We start from the raw sequence: 27,366 nt of genomic DNA, 5'->3' as shown, positions 1-27,366 counted from the left end.
AATTTCTCTGTGAAAATTTGATAACCTTGCATCACAGTTCAATCTTGTGTCACAACTACATTTCAGAATGCACTGAAATACACAACTTCTGGGATGTGTGACATCTTGAGAATAAAAATGGCCTTATTACAGAGTCATAACAGCGTAAGTTTAAAACAAGACAAATAAATGAAAACAAGACAAAATAAACAAAATCATTACTTGTCAATAAGTTTCGATAAAGTGATAACTGTTCGAAGGAAAAAATCTTATATAATGATGCAATCTTACGCTACACAAGTAGTTTCAATCAAAGCAATACCCTCTGCCAAGCAATCTCATATCAATAGTAAGGTAGTGGTATATGGATAACATCTTCTTCTTTTTTAACTTGTGTAATAGTTATACCATGATGCGCACTTCAACTGGCAGAAAGTTTCAAAAAAAGATTAATACACATGATTCTAACAAGAGATACTGGCATAATCATTCGCATAATACTGTATACAATAATAACATGTTATATAATAATAAAATGCAAATACAAATACACCAATAAGTGAATAATAATATGTGCATGCCACAAGAAACAATAAAATAAGAAAGAGTGAATATTTCCATTGCATTACCTTGCCATTTTATCAATTGGGTATACTGAAACAAATGAACTACGCATTCTATACAAATGAGACACTTTCTTCAGTGTTGAAGAATCTTCTCTCAACATTCTGAAATCCAACATTTTTTTTTTTATCTGAAAAGAATTTTCTGGCAGTACTCCTCAATGAATTAAGGTCATAAGGGAGCATTTTGCTTGTCGTGCTCAAATCTCAAATTGCCCCCTGGGAAAGGGGGGGGGGGTGTGGGGACTCACATTGGTGATACAAAACAAGGAAAGAAGTGGGTGGGGTGTGGTTAAGGGTTGGGAGGGGGAAGAGGGGAGGGGACGTGGGGGGGGGGGGGGGGTGGGAGCTACAGCACAACACTGTCAATGGCACACCGCGAAGCAGTGGCCCGCCCCTACTCCCACCTTAGCGGCCACCCTACCGTCCAGGCCCTGGACCTGTTTGGGGAGCAGCACGTTGGTCTTAGTCCCATCAGCACACATTCCATGTTCATTCCAGCCCCACGCTAGCAGCTTGTGATCCCCTAATAGGCAGGTAAAAAGTGAAAGTTTGAGGTGTTATTATCGAGTACTATGCATGCACAACACACAAAAGTTCATGAAATCTATCAGCAAACTTTGGGTTATCTAAAAATAGATCAAGTGTGGTCTACAACAAAGACTACCTCTTTTGCAGTCTACGAAAAATACATGGCGTACATATTGACTTTTAATGAAATATGCCCCCCCCCAAAAAAAAAATAAACAACAAGAGCAACATATGAAAAATCTACCTCTTGACATTATATATTAGACATCACCTTAGTGCAATGACTGTTGTTGTTGTTACTTTGTTTTAATGGTGTGTCTCTCTTAGCTCTTTTTTTATTTTCTATGGTGTTTCTGCGGCTACTAATGTTCTACAATCAAAATTACAGACAGTTCTAAGGGCAATGAGGGACATACTTGTGTGTGCTCCATGTACTTTCAACAGCGAAAAATAAGTCCAGAATCAGGGCCATGTGCATATTCCCTTGTAAAAAACATGAATGGATATTCTCTCTGCATTTTGTGGGATCGTACGAAGGTGGTCAAAACACCAGCAAACTTGAATCACATGAGACTACATTACATATGAAACCATGAAAATGACTCTTTACAGCTTTACAAACTATTGCGTTCCATACTCCATTCAAATAATGTGGGAATTATGTTAATCACAGATTTGATTTGTCTGTTTGTTATTCCTTTCAAACATCACAACAATCCTCATCAAAAGTTTTCTACATTGGAGCAACGTTACTCTGAAAGCACTTGAGAGATTCAAATTTCAGTTTTATTTCACAGCAAAACCCACAATGGATTACGCACAGAATATAGCACAGACCACAGGATTTCTGAACAAGGCAAAAAGAAGCCAAAACACAAATGTACAACAGATAACAAAATGAATTGTGACCTTGCTTTTTGCAAAATATGAACAGGGAGCTGCACCACATGGCTTTTGTCAGCCAATAGGGGCAGTTATAATAATTTGCATATTCTGTATATCCCGCCATATAGGGTAATTATAACAATTTGCATATTCTGTATATCCAGCCATATAGGGCAATTATAACAATTTGCATATTCTGTATATCCCGCCATATAGGGTAATTATAACAATTTGCATATTCTGTACATCCAGCAACATAGGGCAATTACAACAATTTGCATATTCTGTATATCCAGCCATATAGGGCAATTATAACAATTTGCATATTCTGTTTATCCAGCCATATAGGGCAATTATAACAATTTGCATATTCTGTATATCCAGTCATATAGGGCAATTATAATAATTTGCATATTCTGCATATCCAGCCAGATAGGACAGTTATAACAATTTGCATATTCTGTATATCCAGCCATATAGGGCAGTTATAACAATTTGCATATTCTGTATATCCAGCCAGATAGGACAGTTATAACAATTTGCATATTCTGTATATCCAGCCATATAGGGCAATTATATCAATTTACATATTCTGTATATCCAGCCATATAGGGCAATTATAACAATTTGCATATTCTGTATAGACCGATTCAAGCGACTGTTCATGGAAGTGCGCCCTCTTAAGGCGACGCCATAACTGGTGGCCAAACAGGCCGGGTCGGCAAGCGCCCTGCGTGCGTGGCAAGGGTGCCAGCGGCAGCCAGTGCTCTTACCACCCGGCGCCAGCCGGCCAGCTAGCTATCTCTGGCGCTGACAGCGATCGACGCAACTGGCTTTGTGACAACTAGAGTCTACATTTTTTTTTCGCTAGCTAATTAAAAATAAATAAAATTAAACAACTTTTACCGACTATGAGCGAATGGGTAGAGGACATACGGCTGTAGCCAAAACTTGAATTTCAAGGTAAATATCGGTACGATCCGTGAATGTTTGTGGACTCTCTTTGGGGATGACTTGGGTACTCGCGTGTAAGCCCCGTATATTTACATTTGTGTAAGAGAATAAAAACCACTGGGGAGAATTACTGCTAGGCACAGGCAGACGTCTTGCTAATAAGCCTAGGCTGTTGACAAGTTAACTGATATAATTAAATACAAATAATGAATAAGAATCTTGAGCTAGATATGGCGCAATAAATTGCAAGCTATCAGTTAACTTAACCTTTTTAGGGCAGGCTTTTTTGCCTTTACTCGGGAGTGTCGGGCCAGCAGGGTAGAATCTGTCTAACGTTAGATCTTGTCTAGAAATCTAGGCAAGAGTCCAGACTAGATCTAGACCTATTGACTTCTAGAACCCTACATCCACTATCATTTTCGGTTGTCGATAACTTCAGGCAAGCCTAACTAAGTAAACCAGACGGAATATAAATCTATGCTCTAGGCGTTTCTAGGCCGTATATGCCTAAACTTAAGTTACGACTACGTCGCCTGATGTCTACAACCAAAACTTCTACTGTTTAGGTCGAAGTAACCTTGCATAACATCATGCTAACGCCTAATTAATATTATAATCTACAAAAGTGGTTTGCCACCATCCATGGTTTAAAATTTATAAGTATCACTTTAAAAGTCAAATTCAGAGTTCCAGGTCAAAATTGAGTACTGAATAGGCCTATGGTCAATTCAGTGCTGAACATTGAAGAAGTGAAAACAATATAAGAATTTAACGCATCTTGAAACATTTATTTAGCGGCTAAGCCGTAGTGAAGGCTGTAAAATGTTTGTCATAATAATAAAGTCTATCCAGGAAGTGTATTCTAACTTTGGCAAGTAGGACACCAAGGATTAAAAAAAAAAAATAAATAAAAAAATAATGAATTATCAAATTCTTTGACCTAAACTTGTCTTCTAAGATGAACAACATATTTTACGAATATGCAGTGATAACCTAATTAAATAGAGAATCTAGTAGACATAGTTTGTTTCGAAATCTGTGCATTTTTATACCGTTGTATTTCACTTCATTGTCTTTAATTTTGCCTTAATTTATCATGCGTCAGCGGTGTCTGAATTTCATACACTGCCATGCAGCTTCCACTTCCATTTTTTCTGTTATTTGTGCACCCAACAACTGCACAATGTGTTTTCCTGATCCTTCCTTTGAAGCTTTCAAAGTAGATCAATATGTCTGAATCACTCAATTTGTCCAAAAGAAAGGTATTAAAAGGTGCTGAATGACTTTTCCACAATGAGTAAACAATCACAATAATAGCGCGGCGCCGGCGGTTGCTGGCCGCGCTGCGGCGGCCGCGCCCCGCTAACTATGCGCGATGGGTACGCTAGGCTGCTGAGCTGCAAGTGCATCTCGCTGGGTAACTAGCTCGCTGGAAGCCCCCGTTGGCCCCCAGTTATGGCGACCGTAATAGCGCAGCTAGCGGCGGTAGGTGAATAGGTCATCGAAATTGAATCGGTCTATATCCAGCCATATAGGGCAATTATAACAATTTGCATATTCTGTATATCCAGCCAGATAGGGCAATAATAACAATTTGCATATTCTGTATAACCAGCCATATAGGGCAATTATAACAATTTGTATATTCTGTATATCCAGCCACATAGGGCAATTATAACAATTTGCATATTCTGTATATCCAGCCATATAGGGCAATTATAACAATTTGCATATTCTGTATATCCAGCCATATAGGGCAATTATAACAATTTGCATATTCTGTTTATCCAGCCATATAGGGCAATTATAACAATTTACATATTCTGTATATCCAGCCATATAGGGCAATTATAACAATTTGCATATTCTGTTTATCCAGCCATATAGGGCAATTATAACAATTTGCATATTCTGTATATCCAGCCATATAGGGCAATTATAACAATTTGCATACTCTGTATATCCAGCCATATAGGGCAATAATAACAATTTGCATATTCTGTATATCTAGCCAGATAGGACAGTTATAACAATTTGCATATTCTGTATATCCAGCCATATAGGGCAATTATAACAATTTGCATATTCTGTATATCCAGCCAGATAGGACAATTATAACAATTTGTATATTCTGTATATCCAGCCATATAGGGCAATTATAACAATTTGCATATTCTGTATATCCAGCCAGATAGGACAGTTATAACAATTTGCATATTCTGTATATCCAGCCATATAGAGCAATTATAACAATTTGCATATTCTGTATATCCAGCCAGATAGGGCAATAATAACAATTTGCATACTCTGTATATCCAGCCATATAGGGCAATTATAACAATTTGCATATTCTGTATATCCAGCCATATAGGGCAATTTTAACAATTTGCATATTCTGTATATCCAGCCATATAGGGCAGTTATAACAATTTGCATATTCTGTATATCCAGCCATATAGGGCAATAATAACAATTTGCATATTCTGTATATCCAGCCATATAGGGCAATTATAACAATTTGCATATTCTGTATATCCAGCCATATAGGGCAATTTTAACAATTTGCATATTCTGTATATCCAGCCATATAGGGCAGTTATAACAATTTGCATATTCTGTATATCCAGCCATATAGGGCAATAATAACAATTTGCATATTCTGTATATCCAGCCATATAGGGCAATTATAACAATTTGCATATTCTGTTTATCCAGCCATATAGGGCAATTATAACAATTTGCATATTCTGTATATCCAGCCATATAGGGCAATTATAACAATTTGCATACTCTGTATATCCAGCCATATAGGGCAATCATAACAATTTGCATATTCTGTATATCTAGCCAGATAGGACAGTTATAACAATTTGCATATTCTGTATATCCAGCCATATAGGGCAATTATAACAATTTGCATATTCTGTATATCCAGCCATATAGGGCAATTTTAACAATTTGCATATTCTGTATATCCAGCCATATAGGGCAGTTATAACAATTTGCATATTCTGTATATCCAGCCATATAGGGCAATAATAACAATTTGCATATTCTGTATATCCAGCCATATAGGGCAATCATAACAATTTGCATATTCTGTATATCTAGCCAGATAGGACAGTTATAACAATTTGCATATTCTGTATATCCAGCCATATAGGGCAATTTTAACAATTTGCATATTCTGTATATCCAGCCATATAGGGCAATTATAACAATTTGCATACTCTGTATATCCAGCCATATAGGGCAATCATAACAATTTGCATATTCTGTATATCTAGCCAGATAGGACAGTTATAACAATTTGCATATTCTGTATATCCAGCCATATAGGGCAATTCTAACAATTTGCATATTCTGTATATCCAGCCATATAGGACAATTATTACATTTTGTATATTCTGTTTATCCAGCCATATAGGGCAATTATAACAATTTGCATATTCTGTTTATCCAGCCATATAGGGCAATTATAACAATTTGCATATTCTGTATATCCAGCCAGATAGGACAATTATAACAATTTGTATATTCTGTATATCCAGCCAGATAGGACAATTATAACAATTTGCATATTCTGTTTATCCAGCCATATAGGGCAGTTATAACAATTTGCATATTCTGTATATCCAGCCAGATAGGACAATTATAACAATTTGCATATTCTGTATATCCAGCCAGATAGGACAATTATAACAATTTGCATATTCTGTTTATCCAGCCATATAGGGCAGTTATAACAATTTGCATATTCTGTATATCCAGCCAGATAGGATAATTATAACAATTTGCATATTCTGTATATCCAGCCAGATAGGACAATTATAACAATTTGTATATTCTGTTTATCCAGCCATATAGGGCAATTATAACAATTTGCATATTCTGTATATCCAGCCATATAGGGCAATTATAACAATTTGCATACTCTGTATATCCAGCCATATAGGGCAATAATAACAATTTGCATATTCTGTATATCTAGCCAGATAGGACAGTTATAACAATTTGCATATTCTGTATATCCAGCCATATAGGGCAATTCTAACAATTTGCATATTCTGTATATCCAGCCATATAGGACAATTATTACATTTTGTATATTCTGTTTATCCAGCCATATAGGGCAATTATAACAATTTGCATATTCTGTTTATCCAGCCATATAGGGCAATTATAACAATTTGCATATTCTGTATATCCAGCCAGATAGGACAATTATAACAATTTGTATATTCTGTTTATCCAGCCATATAGGGCAATTATAACAATTTGCATATTCTGTATATCCAGCCATATAGGGCAATTATAACAATTTGCATATTCTGTATATCCAGCCAGATAGGACAATTATAACAATTTGCATATTCTGTTTATCCAGCCATATAGGGCAGTTATAACAATTTGCATATTCTGTATATCCAGCCAGATAGGACAATTATAACAATTTGCATATTCTGTATATCCAGCCAGATAGGACAATTATAACAATTTGTATATTCTGTTTATCCAGCCATATAGGGCAATTATAACAATTTGCATATTCTGTATATCCAGCCATATAGGGCAATTCTAACAATTTGCATACTCTGTATATCCAGCCATATAGGGCAATAATAACAATTTGCATATTCTGTATATCTAGCCAGATAGGACAGTTATAACAATTTGCATATTCTGTATATCCAGCCATATAGGGCAATTATAACAATTTGCATATTCTGTATATCCAGCCAGATAGGACAATTATAACAATTTGTATATTCTGTATATCCAGCCATATAGGGCAATCATAACAATTTGCATATTCTGTATATCCAGCCATATAGGGCAATTATAACAATTTGCATATTCTGTTTATCCAGCCATATAGGGCAATTAAAACAATTTACATATTCTGTATATCCAGCCATATAGGGCAATTATAACAATTTGCATATTCTGTATATCCAGCCATATAGGGCAATAATAACAATTTGCATATTCTGTATATCCAGCCATATAGGGCAGTTATAACAATTTGCATACTCTGTATATCCAGCCATATAGGGCAATAATAACAATTTGCATACTCTGTATATCCAGCCATATAGGGCAATTATAACAATTTGCATATTCTGTATATCCAGCCATATAGGGCAATTTTAACAATTTGCATATTCTGTATATCCAGCCATATAGGGCAGTTATAACAATTTGCATATTCTGTATATCCAGCCATATAGGGCAATAATAACAATTTGCATATTCTGTATATCCAGCCATATAGGGCAATTCTAACAATTTGCATATTCTGTATATCCAGCCATATAGGGCAATTATAACAATTTGCATATTCTGTATATCCAGCCATATAGGGCAATTATAACAATTTGCATATTCTGTATATCCAGCCATATACTGCAGTTATAATAATTTGCATATTTTGTATATCCACCCATATAGGGCAGTTATAACAATTTGCATGTATACGTATTCTGTATATCCAGCCATATAGGGCAGTTATATAACAATTTGCATATTCCATATGTCTTCTTGCTCTATTTTGTGTAGTGCTTCCTTGTCTCTGATATAACAGATACCATAGCTACTGAATCTGTAAATCTCTTTTCTGCTTGTTTTTGTTTCGATTTGTATTGTTGTGTCTTATGTTCTTGATTTTCATTTGCGTCTCATTATATTGATGCTACCATGTCTACAAGTTCTTTTTTTTAAATACTCACGTGTGATGGCTAAATTGTGTTCTGCACCACAGGCAATCTGCAAGCGAAAACACAAAGGGTGATAAGTTTAGGTTTAATATGCACACTGGTGTTCCCCTTTTGCAAAGAAGGGGGGGGGGAAGAGAATGAATGTGTTGACACAATGTCAAAATAGCTCTGTGAGCTACATTGTACCTGTAATTTGACAGAACTTTATAGTGCACAGCCATTGGATAGGATGGAATGGGGGGGGGGGGGGCATTTTATGAAGTGACAATTTTACCAGTGATGGCCTTCTCTTTAACTTTTTCTGTACACCATGTGAGCAAAAACATGTTTGTGCTACATAAATGATTACTGCTCGCAAAGAATACACTCTATACATCCTGCTTCTAGAAAACTCTACTTGGTCTTGGACAAAGATTTGATTCTTAACCTGGATGGCGTTGTGTAGTATACTGATTTCAGTTGGAACGTGACAGCAGTCAGGGGCAGCTGCCGCTGTCGGCGAAGTGCCCTTCTCGCATCCCGCGCTGCCGTTGGTCATCATCTTGACCGCTGGCCTCCCCAGCTGACCATAGTCATTCCTGCCCCACGTGTAGACCGAGTCACCCTCTGAGATTTGGTGGAAGACAGTGAATGACATGTAGATAGGCTAACATGACTTCAAACAAAACTTAATTAAAAAAAAAATCAAAACTGGCTCAAAATAACAAAAATATATTATTTTTCTCTTCTTCTCCTCCTCCTCCTCCTCCTCCTCCTCCTCCTTCATCTTCTTCTTCTTCTTCTTCTTCTTCTTCTTCTTCTTCTTCAAGTGGATTATATCCCATTCATAGAGATGTTCCAGTACAAGTGCTTATGAAAATAACCACTGCACAATGCATGAGTTATTTCAGGGAAAAAAAAATTCATCAATTGCCCTAATTCTACAAAGGTATTCTGCTGGAAGTGTAGGAAAAATATTTCATCAATAGTATATTATCACAAATACTATCCTCTGTATAAAAGACTTTGGGAATGCACAATTCATATTGTTCTTATTATAAAATTCTTTTGTCCTTTGACTAATCTGCATAACTTGATCAAAGACCAAGATAAGTAGAACAAAAAAGACAAGAAAAAGCACATCATGAAATTTGTGCCTAGCAGAGAAAGGAGTAGAATACCCAGTAAACGACATTGAGCCATTTAGCCTGGACCGAAGAGCAAGTTCATCCAAGAATTGAGTTTTTTTCTGAACACAAAGTTCAAAAAAAAACACGTGACAATACAAGTTGCAGAACAGGTAGGCAGATAACCTCTCCTTTATCCTTAACACAGATGGTTTTACTCGATACTTTTCAGATCACGCTCAAAAACCTCTCTTTTATATTCCGTTTAATATCACATTGTTGCAAATGATTCTAGAAAATAACAAGTTTGAATATAGAAAACTATTGCTTCCATTACATGTACAGTATGTCCCCCCAAAAAATTACAATCAGATTTTTGCATTGATAACACCCAATATGATTAAACCATCTAAATGCTACCTCGGGGTCTTAAAATATAACATCTTAGCTCTATTTTGCAGAAAACCCCATTCAATTTGGTTAAGCAGTCACAGAGAAAGGTTGATTGTTGTAAAGCATGTCAGGAGTCTGATTCTTCCAAGTTTAGCACTTGGATGCTCTTGGAACTGCATATTAATGTGTAAACACAATAGATAGAACTTGGAGGGAAGGGATTCCTGACATGCTCTACAAAAATCCCCTCATTTCTCTGTGACCACTGAAGCAAACTGAATGGGGTTTTCTGTAAGATGTGAACAATGAGTTGTAGTTTCATACCCTGAAACTGTGTTTGGATTGATTCACTATTTTCAAAGTTATCATTGCGGAGGGTAATGTTGTAATTTGGGGGGGGGGGGGGGGATATACGGTATAATGCAAAATACACAGATGGACAGCCTTGCATCTAACCCGATGGACCAGATTAAGCTCTACCTGTAACTGCCAGAGTGTGGGTCCATCCACTGTGCAGCGCCTTTATCCTGAATCCGTCAAAGAGGGCGGGGTCTAGCCTCTGAGGGGTGGGGACTGGCTGGGGGAGCTTCGGCTGGGCCAGCTGACTCCACTTGTTACAGCCCCACATGTAGACTACGCCCATGTCTGTGTCATATATCGTATAAAAAGCACAGTTTGGGATGGTCATGGCCATGTAAAAAAAAAAGTTTAAATGAGTTTAAAAAGCTTGAATGCATCTTTGATATAATCTCAGTTTATAAAAATACTGTAAATTTGGTAGAAGATATATATATATTTTTTTGGCATTAACATCATAACTTGTCTCACAACTACTTAAGAAATTACTATCAATGGCAGGAGGGGAATTCAAATACATCTTGGCTTTGATTAAAAAGCAAAATAAAAGTTTTGTGTTCAATTCTTTAATTCTGGCTCTACTGTTAAATTTTCCCATTGCCCAGCAAAACTATCAGTCATTCACACAAGGCAATGCAGTGCAGTACACATATAATATGGATCACAAGGTTTATTGCAAAGATGCAGTATACTGTAAAAGTGGAAATTTTCGCGCATTTCGCACAATCCGAAATCAGCGCGAAAAAAAAAAAAGCATGCGAATATTTTTGCTTGCCATATGTTCCAGTAGTTGATGTCTGGATTCTGCGGAATTAAAAACACGCGAAACTCTTCTTACCAAGCTGAGTGCGAAAATTAGTCGCGCGAAAATATCCACTTTTACAGTAACAGGGCCAGCAAATCTGAAAGGTCATACTCACGAAATAAAGAGGCAGACAGATAAATAGAGAAGAAGAAAAAAATAGAAAGAGTGACTGGAAACCAGGCTAAGCTGATGTCTGACCTGAGAGTGCAGCGCTGTGGTAAGCTCCTGCAGCCACCTGGACAAACCTGACCTCGAGGTCATCCTCTTTCACTGAGACTGTACAACAATGATAACAACAACAGAAAACAAGGAATAAATAAACTGTACAACATAAAAAAGAAGAACAAATTGATAAGCTGATGGAAGAGTATCTAATCTGCTATAAACAATATTGACTGTGGACTAATTACATCACAGTCATAGTTACAATGATGGTCATATTTTATCTAATTTTTATTTTTCAACATTTTTTGACAGAATGACAATATCAGCAAGTGAATGGTGTTTCCGGTCAAGGTCCGTACAATCCAAGTTTATGAATATTAAAACATATTTCATAATCATTATGCGTTCATGTTTTCAAACATTCACAAAAATATAACAACAAACATTCACAAAAACAGATTTCTTCATTATCAGTTTTTTGTGGGGTTTTTTTCTCTTCTGGTGACAAAAGAATATGTATCTATGGCTGCGTGGACTGCCAGCGTGTTGGACACTTACTGTGTACTGGTCTGTTGTACTGATGAGGGACGCGTTTGGTGTTGTCCACCCAACCTAGCTGGCCCTTCTTGCCGGCCCCCCACGTCCAGAGGCGGCCATCCGTCGAAACGGCCAGTGTGTGCCTCAGGCCTCCCGCTACAGCTAGGAACCTCAACCCTTCAAATTCCTTCACCTGTAACAGAATGGAAGAAAGAGCACACGTGGGAAATGTGTATAGCAAAATGACAATGATTTATGTGTTAAATGATATTTCTGCCCCATGCAGGAAAACACAGGAAACTAGAGAAGCACTCTGAGAGCGCAGACCTCCGCCAAGCATGCTAGTCCATGGGCCAGGCCAGATATTGGTACCATCTGAGGTGGAAAAACCTTTTTGGTGTCATTTTGTTTGTCGGGCATAGATATGCTTATCAAGCTATGATAGCATTTCTAAATGAGTAGCTTAGTCCTAATAAATGAATGTTTAACCCATTTGGTTTCGCTGTTATATCCCTTTACTTCTGAATCGAAACTAACCGCTATAGAAAGAAGAGCACTGTCTTCTGTATGTCCACAGGTGTTCTGTTGTAAACGCGGTGCGCTTTGTCTTTATTCAAGGCAGCGAAGGGAATATCCAAGGGTTATGATGTCCACAGCGCTTAGTCTTTATTCAAGACGGCGAAGGGAATATCCAAAGCTAATGATACAGTGTATATCCCTTTATCTAAAAAGCAAACAAAAAAACAATTCCTAGTGGATTTTGCCGTATTTTTCAATTATTCATCATTTTCCGGTGAAAACGCTAATGCCACGCCACTGTCGCTTTATTTCCATCCAACAATGAAAGATAATGTAGATAATGTAGAAACAATGTACTGGTCCACTACGATACATTATAATAAATAATAAATAATATTGTACATGAGCAGAGTGTTTAAAACTGATGTATTTGTTGAAAGGGTAGTGTAAAAACAGTATAGATAATCCCTTTTATTAGGAACTTTAGATATGATAACAGTACATTTTTTTAGCAGTGTTTACCAGAATATTGTTGTTAATCAGGCAAAAAACAAAACAAAACACACACACACACACACACGGAGACAATTGTCACATAATGTAAAGACGCCCGAAGGTGAGGGGCTCCCTTTATACAAGGAAGGTGAGACGAACATCACCCTTTTTATACCATATACATCCGTTGCTGAGGTTCTTATCCGATGATCTCCAAATTTCAAACAAAATATGATTTAGGTGAGTTGACCCATTCTGGTTGCCACTGCAACCAGCATATAAAATCAATTTGTGAATAATTCTTATTGCTTTTCCAATGATGTATGATTGGGAAAAGTCTCTAGCATGGCTCGATATAATTTCTTCACATGAAATATGATAATAAGATTTAAAAACAAGTTTTGTTTTTCTGTGCATTTTGTTTTTAAATTTTTTGAGGTAATATTTTGTCCTGAATAATACTATATCTTATAGCAGCGTCTCCATTATGATATTATTATTGTGATAGCACCTAATAATCTGCTTCGAAGCAATACATATATAAAGTTAGAACCACAACAAATTTTGTTTTAAGGAAATATTAATTATTACAATTGTTATAGCACCCTCTTTAATTTTGTCTCTATTTCTTATGTGGTAAACATCACTTTCTTGCAAGATTTGGCCCTTTAAATGCACTAAATTTGTCAAAACAAGGCTCAAAATGTGTTCCTTTGTCTTTGCAGATTTGAAATAAGATAAGTGCACAATTGGATTCTGTTTTACCTCACATACCCAATTCATGATTTAGAATAAAGTAGTTGAATATCAATCTGAACATTTTTCTTTGTTTTTATTGTATTTTGATTGAGTGCACCCCCATCCGACGTTTTGGTGAAATTTTGATGTTGTCATTTTCTTAGCGCATCATATGCTAAACATATGTGCCAAATTTCAGAGGAATTGGTTTAAAAACCTTGAAATTTTCAAAGGTCACACTCTGCCTGTCTTTGGTCAAAGAGCGTCAAAAATATTTGGCATTGGTCGGGTTGATGGCTGAAATCTATGACTAAGCTACTACTCTGGAAATGCTATTATAGCAAAATAATATTCCTTAGATATATGCCATTTCAAAATGCACAACTAGAACTTGCCACCGCAGGTGGTACCAGTAACCCATTTTTCGGGTCTTTGCCCATGGACTAATTGTGTGACAATTGTTTCCGTGTCTGTGTGTGTGTTTGTGTGCGTGTGTGTGTTTGTCTGATTAACAACAATATCAGTTCTGGTAAACACTGCAAAAAAAACAAAAACAACAACAACAACAACAAAACAAAACAATGTACCGTTATCATATCTAAAGTTACTAATAAAAGGAATTATCTATACTGTTTTTATACCTACCCTTTCAACAAATACATCAGTTTTAAACAAAAATCACTCTGCTCATTTACAATAGTATTTATTATTACGTATTGTAGAGTACCGGTTCATTGTTTGATGGAAATAAAGCTACATTGGTGTGGCATTAGTGTTTTCACCTCGGCGTTTTCACCGGAAAATGATGAATAATAAAAAATACGGCAAAATCCATGAGGAATTGATTTTTTTGTTTGTTTTTTAGATAAAGGGATATACACTGTATCATAGGCTTTGGATATTTCCTTCGCCGTCTTGAATAAAGACTAAACGCACCGCGTTTAGCTCTGGACAGCATCACCCTTTGGATATTCCCTTCGCCGCCTTGAATAAATACTAAGCGCACCGCGTTTACAACAGAACACCTGTGGACATACCATGAGCTCCATGGACATAAAGAAGACCGTGCTCTTGTTTCTATAGCAGTTAGCCTCGATTCAGAAGTATAGGGATATAAAAACGAGACCAAATTGGTTAAAAGTTCATTTATTAGGACTAAGCTACTCATTTGGAAATGCTATCATAGCTTGATAAGCATATCTATGCCCAACAAACAAAATGACACCAAAAAGGTATTGCCACCTGAGATGGTACCCATAACCAATTTTTCGCCTCTTGGCCCATGGACTATGCAGCCCATTTCCACGCGCACTGATCTTGTTTTTCCACAGAGATCAGTGATTTCCACCCATATGTACTGCACTGTGTGCTGAAAGCCGCCCGATTTCCCAATATAGAAGCCTTTGTTACGTCATTAAGCCTCAGCTGCACAACGCGCCTCGCCCCAGAAGAAACTAGAGCACGCGCTTTAATGCGCGCAGGCAAAACTCAAATACGTGCAGCCTGAACTCCCAAGTTCATTGACCCTACCTGCCAAAATATCAAAAATCCTTCATAAATTCCAAAAAAATTCTCGGATCACTGCCAAAGTTAATCGTTTGTTACTTGTATCATTCTCAACCTTTCCTGCAAGTTTCATCCCAATCTGTTAACTACTTTTTGAGTTATTTTGCACACAGACAAACGAACGAACGAACTAACTAACTAACTAACAAACAAACCAACAGTAACGAAAACATAACCCCCCCTTGGCTGAGGTAACAAACAAACCAATGGTAACGAAAACATAACCTTCCCCTTTGGCGGAGGTAATTAATCTATCTGGTAAGAGGAGACATTTCTGCACTTTTATCATCATGTGACTGCCAGCCAAAAACCAACAAATCAAGAGGACTGATATATAAAATTGGGTTCAAGTCAGATGATCATCACAAAATATATCAAGCATAACGAGGTGGCTTTTGTTGTTGTTGTTAATGCCCATCCATACCCAAGAAAGAAATAGTTTTCTGTCATAAGACTCACAAGTGTATTTCGCTCCCAGCTGTGGTCAAATTCAATTTTTCACCCACCAAGGCACTCGCAAAACTAGCAGTTTTATGTTCACATTACTTGAGTCTAGTGACTGTCAGCCAACAACCAAGTAAACAAGAGGATTAAAATTCATTAGGAATCATGGGACATAAGTATTTTAGAATAGTTGAGATTGCAGAAATTATTCACAAAACAAATCAAGACACTTTCTTTGTTGTTAATGGCCACATATTCCCAACAGAATACAAGTCCCCTCTCAGTTGTAAAGAGGATCTCAGGACCAGCTTGGTGCAATATTTGTTCGTCATCAAACCAGGCATTCACTTACTGACCTACAGGTCTGATTTGCCAGAGAAGGATTTTGATAATTGGATACCTTCTTTAACTTGGGAGCCTGCCCACCGCTCCCCTAAAGGCTATGCTAAATCAAACCTTTCAAGAATCCAAACTTTTAAAGGGAAGTGCGATGGGAGCAGAAGATGACCTCTTACCTCTACTTTCCGTGGCTTGGTGACAACACTTTCTCTGTGTGTCAGCTGGCCATGTGTATTGGACCCCCAGCAGAGTAGCTCATCTCTTTCTGGAAAATAAAGATGTAGAATACAGCTGCTCTATCAAAAAAAAAAAAAAAAAAATCAAGTGCTGCTAATATCACATTACACACAAACCAAGGATACATGTATTCTTTTTCTTTCACAAACATACCAGTTGGAAGCAAAATGAAAAGGGATTATTGAATAAAATCATCTAATCACAAACTTCACCTTCTTCACGGGTAATAGAAATGAACTAAGAAATTCATGCACAAAGCAGCTAAAAAATTATGCCATCAAAATCTTATCGAGGACATGTAGTTGAATCAACCTAAAACTATATTCATGTCTCGGTGCATGAAACTTTCATGAATTTCGCAAGTCAATATTCACGAAAGTAAAATGCAAGCAAAAGTTTTTTTGTCTCCATAATGCACTAAATGCCAATGGCAATTTGCAAAATTTTCATGCTGTAAAAAAGGTCACGGCCTCCAATTCACGTATGTTTTATGCCGAGATTTTTTCTGGTTTTACAGATTTGTTAACACGGGAAGTAGGGAGGGACCTGGGCTTTATGTTTTCTGACAGACAGCAGGAGCTCACCTGTTATTGCCAGAGTGTGGTTCCAGCCACAGGCGATCTGTTTGAGTGGGCCCAGCTCGGGAACGCGGACCAGTTTGTTGATGTCGGACTTGTGCCCCAGACCGAGCTGCCCCTTGTTATTGCTCCCGCAGACATGAATCTCTCCATCCTCTGTCAAATGTGACCAAGAGAAGAAAACAGGTGGCACTGGTAACATATCCACTTTAGATACATTACACAATTTATATCTTCTTTTATCATCTTCTTCTCTTTCTCCTTTACCTTTTCTCATCTCCTTTAAGGAGAAAGATGCACTTCCCACAAGCTCCTGTAAGGTTTGTAATTTTAAAATTTTGACCATTTTTGGTTTTAACCATTACCTCTTTAAGAGAATAAAGGTTTAAGTATTGGCAAGTCTTTTATTTCTTGTACTAATCATGTTTCCTTCTTTGCATCCCTAGACAAGTTGTTCATGAAAATATTGCAAAAATATCATATTTCACAATCATACAGTCGCATTTAGACTGCTGTTGGCCATTATGGAGTAATGCAGTAAACAATGCCCTAAATAATTGGCATGTTATACAGAAGAGAGCCTTTGAAATTATTCTAAGATGAGGAAATGATATTTGGGTAAAAGAATTTTGATTTCACGGATTAAACATAGACCCTCTTGATTTTACAAATGTACATTGTACAAAGATAACTGTTGTATTGCTTTTTTACACAATGCGTGCAGAATATATGCCAACATACTTATCCTCTCAAATTCAAATGAAATGTAATCCTCAAAGGCTATGCAATTACCATTCTTGTATATTCTTGCCAATACCAAAGAACAAACCTACAAGGTGTAGTTTTATCTCTACAACTTCCAAGATATTGAATTCTTTACCATTTGAAACGAGACAAACTTGTGTAATGAAAACTTTCCTCCGAAAAAATCAGGAGATATTCTCCCCTCGTATACACAGCTTTACTTTGTTCTTTATAACATTTGTTTATCTCCTTAGTCCTAGCAGTATCAGTGCAATGTTACAAGCTCTTTTAAATTGCTATGATTTCTCTATATTAAATCTACTTTGATTTATCTCTTAAATCAGTGTATACTCACCATGGCCTTTTTTTAAGATTCTGTTTTAGGTTCTCAATATTTTTTCTTCTGCAGCATCTTTATTTTGATTGTATTATTTTGTTACTACTGCAATATAATTCTCTCTAGAGAAAACATTAAGGCATTACATTTCATTTACACGGTCATGTTTTTATTTTGTATTTATCATACAGTTGTATTGTCTATGTAAATGAATTGTACATTATCATTTTTTAACATGTATAGGACCCCTTTGAAAAATCAGTGCTTGCTGAAAGACTTAGAATCTCCAATATAACAGAAAACGCTGTTTTAATTTTCATCTATCGTAATAAATTTAGATCCGAAACACTATTATATCCTGCCCTCTTTTTACTCTGAATTATTAAGTGCTTGGACATCATCCAGACCTCACACCAAAACATCATCCTTCTCCCTCAATCATATATCAAATACTCCCCTCAACTGAATCATCCTCCAACAATCCCCTAGACTTTTTGCACACACTCGGGAGTATGGAATGAATCTTGTCAAAGACCTCCCCAATCTGACAAATGGCATACGGCTTCAAGCTGGTAATGTCAGGCTACCTTCACTTCTGCTACGCTCATCACTCTGCCTCCTTGACCATGAATTACTTCATCTATGCGAAGTGCTTATCAAGAACTTCCTTGCACTCGCCTCTGCTGATGGACTTCACATATCCTCCTCATCACCTTGCCGCAAGAAGAATCATCTCCCCTCCCAGTCAAAATTAGCACCAACAGAAATCTTCTCACCACGTCTACATGCTCCATATATCGTTAACTAAACCGATCGGTAAACTCCTTGCCATCATTCCTGACGTTCTGGCACGAAAACGGCGTACTTTCACCAACTACACCGATCCACTAGTCCAACATCCATCGCATTTCCCCCCCCCCCCCCAATCCAGACAAGACGGAGACATCCAGTACAAACTCATGCACAATGTCCTCCACCACATCAATCAAGACATCTCACCAGTCTGAGGATGGTGCAAGGAGAGAGGTACAATCCTACACCCTTTTCTCTCCGGCGCACAGACACGCATTCAACCAGCGTTCCATCTCCTCCAGACTCCCGCCACATCCCCTGCCTAGATATCATACGCCCATCTTCACGAATTGGATCTACCTGTGGACACTCTCACACGCTCCTTGTTCCCAATGCACCCACTGATGGTTTTCAACAGGCATTCTCCTCGATTAGGGCCTACTACCTGACTGTGGAATGCACTGCCCCAAGTAACTATACACAGCCCAGTCACTGCACGTTGTCTGGTGCCCCAAGATGCCTTCAACTCTACCACTTTGGCTCATTTTAAGCAAGTGGTGCAGGACATTCAACTCTGCTAGACGGGAATGCAGTGTTTTCAAGCTGCACAAAGGAAATGTAGTCAGTCTAACCCGCACTAGATTATGCATATCGCATGTCCACATCATATCTTCCAACAGTACGTCAGTACACCCGAGATGGACTGAACTGTAGAGGAAGAAGCTCGATTTCGATCTTTAACTAGATTTTGGTTCCACATGCGAGAGGTTGCAGCAAAGAAGCAGTCTATCTACTTAATCATTTTATTATTTCTTTTAACCCGTTGAGGAAGAGTCCCGAGTATACAAAGAAACTCTTTATCTAATAATTATTTCTTTTAAGAACACTCTCTATTGGCTACAACACCTTTTTCTTCTTTCAGAAACAGTTTTTATACCTTCACAAAATTATGGTCACACAACTATTTACTTCAGACACATGATTGATACAACTTTGTAGGTACATGGTCAATATAAATCCATGTTACTGTTATTTTGATGTTTATCTTCTTATGGAGATCACATTCTCAGTCTTGCACATGTCATTAAAAAAAGAAATAAAAAATGCTCTTTTTTAATGAACTGGCATATAACATCATTCATTGATGAATATGTTGCCAAAAAGAAAACGTCTGCATGTTAGTCTGCTTTTACAGACTTTTGTGTTGCAATTACTACACTACCTGCAGCTCGTAAGCACAAGATGGGAGAGGTACTGTATTTTAAAAAAAAATTATGTATTTTGCCAGCAGTTTAGCCAAACCATGGAACAGACCTGCTTTGCAAGAGACTGTGACTAAGAGACTGTGGCTATCCTAAACTGATACTTCTTAGAGCCCTTGTCTTTTCATCTGCTGTTGTTCTGGGCCAGATGTGGACAATAATGATTCACATGAATGGCGACAACATCTTCTTTCCTGTGCGGTATATCAGCACTACAATCGACTGACCTGTCTGGAAGACGATGTGGCCCCCGCCACCGATGATGTTCTTGACAGACTCCGGATAGGTCTTCAGGCTTTCTGGCAGGAGGTGATCCTTGTTGTGGCCTAGACCCAGCTGGCCATAGTTATTAGCTCCCTAACAACAACAAGAACAAAAATGATTTTATCATGTCACATAGTATACTTATTGCCTGTAACTATTCCACGCAATACATCAATTTGGAACTGAACTCCCAGCATTACAATAATTACAAAGACATTCAATCCATTTTCATGCATTTTCAATGTATTACAGTATAAAATACTCTACCAAACAGGAATATCTTCACACAAAATACTCTACTAGTTCAACTGGAGGAATGGCTAGAGTTATGCAATTGTAAAGTAATTCTGGCTCTTGGGGGGCCTGCACCAAGGCTACCATGTAAACCTCATAAATTGTGCATTTTAAACGTGTCTGCGCGTCCTACCCCCTGCAACAACTCTTGCTAAACTCTCAAATGAATATGAACAGGCTGTTTAAACTGATATCTTTTCTATAATTTCATACAGATTTCAAATACATTGTACCTCTCAGTCTCGATCAACCATACTGCTGTTGATATTTGGGGCACTGCATTGGGGTCACATTGATGTGTTAAAATGTGGGATACATGAGCAATTCAAACAAGGAAAAGTAGAAATTACGCGGTGCGTAATATATGTCCCCGCCGGAAGTAGCATTCAGTAGCAAAATGTACAATATAGGTAAAAAGATGAAGGTCAAAGGTCAAAGAGGTCAAAGGTCAAAATTCTATGTAGAAGTTTTGAAGCCCTCACCTAGTGCCATCACATAAAGCAAACGGAATCGAAATCGGGTTAGAAATGGCGAAGGAGTAGCATTTTGTAGCCAATGTACAATATAGGTAAAAAATCAAGGTCAAAGGTCAAAGAAGTCAAAGGTCAAAATTCTGTGTAGAAGTTTTGAAGCCCTCACCTAGTGCCATCACATAAAGCAAATGGAATCAAAATCGGGTTAGAAATGGCGAGGGAGTAGCATTTGGTAGGAAAATGTACAATACAGGTCAAAAATCAAGGTCAAAGGTCAAAGAAGTCAAAGGTCAAAATTCTGTGTAGAAGTTTTGAAGCCCTCACCTAGTGCCATCACATAAAGCAAACGGAATCAAAATCGGGTTACAAATGGCGAAGGAGTAGCATTTTGTAGGCAATGTACAATATAGGTCAAAAATCAAGGTCAAAGGTCAAAGAAGTCAAAGGTCAAAATTCTGTGTAGAAGTTTTGAAGCCCTCACCTAGTGCCATCATATAAGGCAAACGGAATCAAAATCGGGTTAGAAATGGCAAAGGAGTAGCATTTTGAAGCAAAATGTACAATATAGGTCAAAGGTCAAGGTCAAAGGTCACAACTGAAATTCTGTATAGAAGTTTCAAAGCTCCCATGTAGTGTTATCATATAAAGCAAACAGAATCAAAATCGGGTTAGAAATGGCGAAGGAGTAGCATTTTGAACATTTTGATCACACACGGACGCACACACGGACACACGGACACACGGACGGACGGACGGACGGACACACGGACACACACACGTACGGAGCCCGTTTCATAGTCCCCTGCTCGAACTCGTTCGGCGGGGACAATAAGTTGGCACATCCCAACATCTATGGATGATCCCCACTGAATATCAATCATACAGGTATTTCTCTCATTTTGAAAGGTAAAGAGATGAATTTCAGTTTTGATAATTTTACCACTCCCCAACATGGTGAAATTGATACATGTCTTAAACATTACATCATGTTTTAAACTCTTTAGCCTTTACACCACAAATTTTGAAGGAATTGGACAAGAAAGGTGTATCGCATCACTCCGTAATTAAGGAATAAGTAAGTCTCATAGATATAAAGATGCCAAGAATAGATGTAACATAATGAACTGGCATGGGAGAAAACTGTAGAGTTATTCCATCTGAAAAGTTTGAAATGCTACTAAGGGACTTTTATAGTACTTTCCAAAACTAGCATTTCTAACCCCAAGGTTGCATTCAGCATATTTTCAATAACAAAATTCATTATCTGTTTTACACCATGAGATCTTGCCATTTAAACGTTTGAATGGCCCTTTATCAATTTCTCCACATTATTCTTCTGAAATCAAATACTTCGTACAGAGACTCCAACCCCAAGCACCTTCTGATCTGGAGATTCTCCCGCCCGAAACCCCTAGCAAACGGGAGACTCCAAGTTGATGTGTGCGAAGCGCCAAGTTCCTAGGATTCTAGGTGTTCTCTGGTGCTATCTAAGGCTTATTTTTTCAACATACGATAGAAATAAGTAAGAAATCCTTTCCACCGGGAGACACAGAGCCAGGGCGGGAGAAATCAAATCTCAAACGGGAGAACAGGAGATTGTGTAAAAATGGGCTTTCGGCGGGAGATCTCCCGTCGAGAACGGGAGATCTCCCGTCGAGAACGGGAGAGTTGGAGTCTCTGTTCGTAAAGGCCCATCTTTGAGTGATTATTCATGATTATTTATGGAGGGATGTCAGAAGAAGCTGATTGCTAATCAGCAAAACGTCACACAAAAAGTTTCCATTCCAGTTTTGTGATCTATAAGAATTTTGGAGATTACACTTTGACAGGATGAATAATAATCTACATCAGTTTATTCATGATTATGCCAGTAAAAACAACTCAAGGTAATCTTGCAGTAAAGATGTTTTGTTATGTTTGATTTCTCCTCCATGCAGAGCTACCAAGTCTCATGCATTCTGCGTGAGACTCAAGCATTTAGGGTCTGTCTCACGATCTCATGCATGGCACCCATTTTTCTCATGCATCTGGTGAAGTCTGCAATTTGGGCCAAAAATAAGGAGCATAGCTCAAAGGATTAGAGTGATAGTTGCAATTGAAGGTATTTTTCCCTTTTGCCTTTCAAAATTAGTAAAAAATAGTCACTTAAGTATGCACCAGATCGCATCATTAAGAGCTAATAATTTAAAAAAGCTCCCAACCATGGGAGAGGGACACCCTCCTCGTTCGCGTGCGCATGCGCGCGAGCGCCGAGACGCCGAGTCATAAAAATCTCACTCATAAAAGTTTGTGGCACTTGGCATCTCTGCTCCATGCCATGACAATCACTAACCTGTGTCTTGATATTTCCATTTGAAACAGTCTGATAATACCTTGCAAACGGCCAAAGAATTTGTGTGTGTGTGTGTCATGATGTGTGAGTGCTCCCATCCCCCCTTCCCCTTTGATGGGAAGAATCTTGAAGTAGAGCCCTCTAAGAAAGTTCTTGCACTTTTATTACCTCCGCCAAGCTCAACAGATTGGGATGAAACTTGCAAGAAAGGTTGAGAATGACAAAAGGAACAGATGATTAAATTTTGGTAGTGATCCAGAAATTTTTGTGGATTCTATGAAGGATTTTTGATATTTTGGCAGGTAGGGTCTATGAACTTGGGAGTTCAAGCTATACATTTCTTAGGTTTTCATACTCACACTGAAGTGCGTGCTCAAGTTTCTACTAGATAGAGCAAGGCACAGCTAAGCGTTTATGACGTAACAAACAAAGGCTTTAAGTTCTGCTAAGTGGGAATTGGGCGACTTTTCAGTGGGTGGAAATCATTGATCTATTATATTATGGAAAACAACTGAGCAAGATCATCGGTGGAAAGTATTGATTGTAGCTGCTTGGCGGAGGTCTGCGCTCTCAGAGTGCTTTTCTAGTTTTCATTTGCTCTCCTTTTATTTGTCTATCAAGAGCCATAAAAGCATGTGTGGGAGTGTGCCCTGCCTTTTCAGTTCCATGGTCCCAGCCTTTACTAGTTGTACTGTAAGTTGTAGGCCCTAGCTAGGTCCTATACTCAGTACTTACTGTATCCTAAAGCTGCTAGCTGTTAATATTTTCACAAATTAAAGAGATGTTTTCGTGAATAAGTTCCGCAGTCACAGACATTTTCGCAAGATGCTGTTCTTGCAAATTGCTAACTCAAACTGTTAGAAGTCTACTAAATCTACAGCGAATATTTATCACATAATTAATCATCCTCCTCGACCTCGCTACACACCTTACTTTAGCACTGCCACCTGCGCCGCACTTTTTGGTCTAGCTCTAGCCTACTCTGACCTAGCCTGTCGCGTTTTAGAGCGACAGGGCTGTGTAGAATTAGGCCTACCCAGTTAACTCTGACCTGGATCGGACGACGATTAACTATACACAGCCCAGTCGCCGCTGTACATACGTAGCGCGACAGGGCTGTACCAACGAAGCTCCAAACACGAAGAGGGTCCAACGACCGCATGCGATCGGATTGAATTTTGATACTTTAGATCATTTTTTTGTCACTTCAAACTCATCTGACTAACAAAATGATAATGAGACTTCATATCTATGCTATGAATATTGAAATTTAGATTTAATAACTTACCTAAAATGATGGTTATATGCAGCATGTGTGAACGGTTCACGAACAGTACATCGTCTTTCACGCCAGGCCATTTCCAATATCCTGGAGGTCACATGATCTGAATGCCCTTTCAAAAGGTCGCGCTGTCGACCGTGCTGCTACACCAACACTCAAGCAGCGCATCGCACGCACGCAAAAGATTTCCGCAAAGATCAAGGCGCCATTTTGAATTCTGCAACGATGAATCCTGACGGTGTTAGGGAATCCGCCAGAAAGTATCATTTTTTTGGTTCCACGGACTTATCACGAGGGCTCTCAATGGACTTACGAACCTTCTGTAATACAAGCATGCACTTAAGGTGAGTAACGTTTGGTAACGTGTACATTGTTTACAAAGAACGTATGAATTTTCATAAGTTTTGTAGTTGTGTTGTGGTTCCCCACTTTGTAGGTGCCCGCTCGTTGGTCAGACGCTGTATTCGCGTAGCGTATTAACAGCGTCTGGTCGGGCTAGACGACGATATGCTTACAGCATGTGAATGTGATGGATTCTTTACGCCCCTGTGCCTAGCTACGGTTACGCTTGTGCTGTGTACACGGCAGCGGCCGGTAAGCACTCACTGCACTGGGCTACGGCTACGCTACGCAACAGCACGGTCACCCGCGAACACTACAGGTTCACATAAAACAGTCATCCTTTTCCACCAAATCTGCGCACAACACAATATAATGAAAATCCCCAGGTACTGATCTTACGGAAAAACCAGGCTGTAAACATTTGGTATCACAAAAAGTACATATTTATATAGATTTCATGCAAAAAAGCTAATACGTTTCGTGCCACATAGATCTCACCCATGAAAACACTGGCATACAGGGCGCTGCCATTTTGGATATCCCATCAACCCAAGCGAGTTGATTGATATGGAGATTACATGCAAATTAGCTACCTGGCAAATTTTACAACTCATCATTGGCCAGCAATGCGCTTCGCGTACTGGACAATCGCCATAGCGTTTTCCTATTCGTTCGTGGCTGCGACTGCTGTACCTTCGGCCAATCACAGAGTTTTTGCACCTGTAAGTTGTCCATTTTCATGATATATGATTTACTCGATGTGGGTAGAGACCCTATACCGGGAATTTAGACGTGGAATGTCAGTTTTTGTTGGGGAAAATGTCTCAAAACGATGGGGAAGTAGTTGTTCTAGCGAACGAGTGTGCGGGGAATTGTGTTCGAGGTGCTTACGTGTGTGAAATACTACCAGTTCTCCGCTTGTGCGGAGATAATGGCGCGGGTATGAACGAAACCGTATTGCTCTTACACACAACCACACACACACACACTTGCAGTGCACAGTGCAGTTACTGTACTGTGATGTGCTGCCGCCGCAAATTTTGTGAGATGTGAACCTGAAAGTCATGCTTTATTCATAGGCAAGCGGAGAGCAATTTGTTACAGTAGGCCTATTGTATTCATGTAGCAATTTTATTACAGTACAAAGAGGCCCAATGTATTTAGCATTGCCTATTTTTTTATGGGACTTTCTGAAGAATTTTCTTTCTCATTTGTAGATTATCTAGATCTAGTCGTAGACCACGACCACCAGCACCATCGAATATGGAACAGTGGAAGATTTTTTTTTTTCCCCCCTTCCTTGTGCTTGACTGTATAAATCCAACTTAATAACAGGCCTAGGCCCTACCGGTAGATTCTACTGTAAAAGTGGAAATGGGTGTTGAAATTTTCGCACATTTCGTGTAACCAGAAACTAGCGCGAAAATAAAAGCATGTGAATATTTTTGCTTGCCATATGTTCCTTTGCGTGATGTTGGTTCTGCGGAATTAAAAACACGCGAAACTCTTCTTGCCCGGCCAAGTGCGAAAAATTAGTCGCGCGAAAATACCCACTTTTACAGTAGGCCTATGTGCAAGGTCTGGGGACTGTAGGGTGTACCCCCCCCCCCCCAACACACACCTTTATATTTATATGATATTGGATGCACTTGAGTGGTATATCAGATATATTCATGTTGATGAATGCAATATATCTGATATACCACGAAAGAAATCCAATATCATTATTATTATACATACAAACCACTTTCCACGACAACACCACATTCAATTTCAACCAAAAAAAAAAAAAGGAAAAATGGTTTCACTCACATTCGACATGAAAGTGATCAAAACGTCCACGGCAATTCCTTCTCTGTTAAATATGCTCTCAAAACATCTAGAGCACTTTTTGTTGCCTTTCGCGTGTTCAACGCGTCTTTTTCTTTCAGAATGTTTTCGAATTCGTCAGAGTCTAGAGTCGCGAACCGTGGAGGCTGCCATTGTTGTTTACAAAATCTAACCTTTCAACCTGTATACGGAGGTACAGTACAGTACAGTACAGTACAGCATATCAGCGAGCGACTGCCGCAAACCGGGCCGCACAGACGATTTACGTGTACTCCTATGGCATTTCTCAACCTCATCGCGCAATGCCACTGCACTTTGCTTTCTTTGCAAGCGATACTGCGCATGCATATAAAGAAACATTTGAGTGCGTTATTGACAGCAGAGTACAATATTGGAAACAATATTGTACTCTTTTTCTCCATTGATAGGACCTACGGGTAATGTAA

The 27,366-nt window shown here is 38.4% G+C and overlaps 1 protein-coding gene across 1 annotated transcript; it reads right to left on the bottom strand.

Annotated features, from left to right (window-relative positions):
* Positions 1 to 957: 957 nt before the first annotated feature.
* Positions 958 to 25,621, bottom strand: LOC140236070 (secretion-regulating guanine nucleotide exchange factor-like). The gene is made up of 10 exons (XM_072316041.1): positions 25,589 to 25,621; positions 20,331 to 20,460; positions 16,975 to 17,124; positions 16,330 to 16,418; positions 12,074 to 12,245; positions 11,549 to 11,626; positions 10,669 to 10,833; positions 9,117 to 9,295; positions 8,702 to 8,738; positions 958 to 1,128 (listed from the first exon to the last, which is right to left on the bottom strand). Exons 1-10 carry the CDS (start codon positions 25,619 to 25,621, stop codon positions 968 to 970), a joined length of 1,194 nt encoding a protein of 397 aa, XP_072172142.1. The 3' UTR covers positions 958 to 967.
* Positions 25,622 to 27,366: the final 1,745 nt, after the last annotated feature.

Source organism: Diadema setosum, chromosome 12 (assembly GCF_964275005.1).
Source record: "Diadema setosum chromosome 12, eeDiaSeto1, whole genome shotgun sequence".
Lineage (NCBI taxonomy): Eukaryota > Metazoa > Echinodermata > Echinoidea > Diadematoida > Diadematidae > Diadema > Diadema setosum.
Note: the sequence above shows the minus strand (reverse complement) of the source record. Positions and strands in the feature narration are given on the sequence as shown.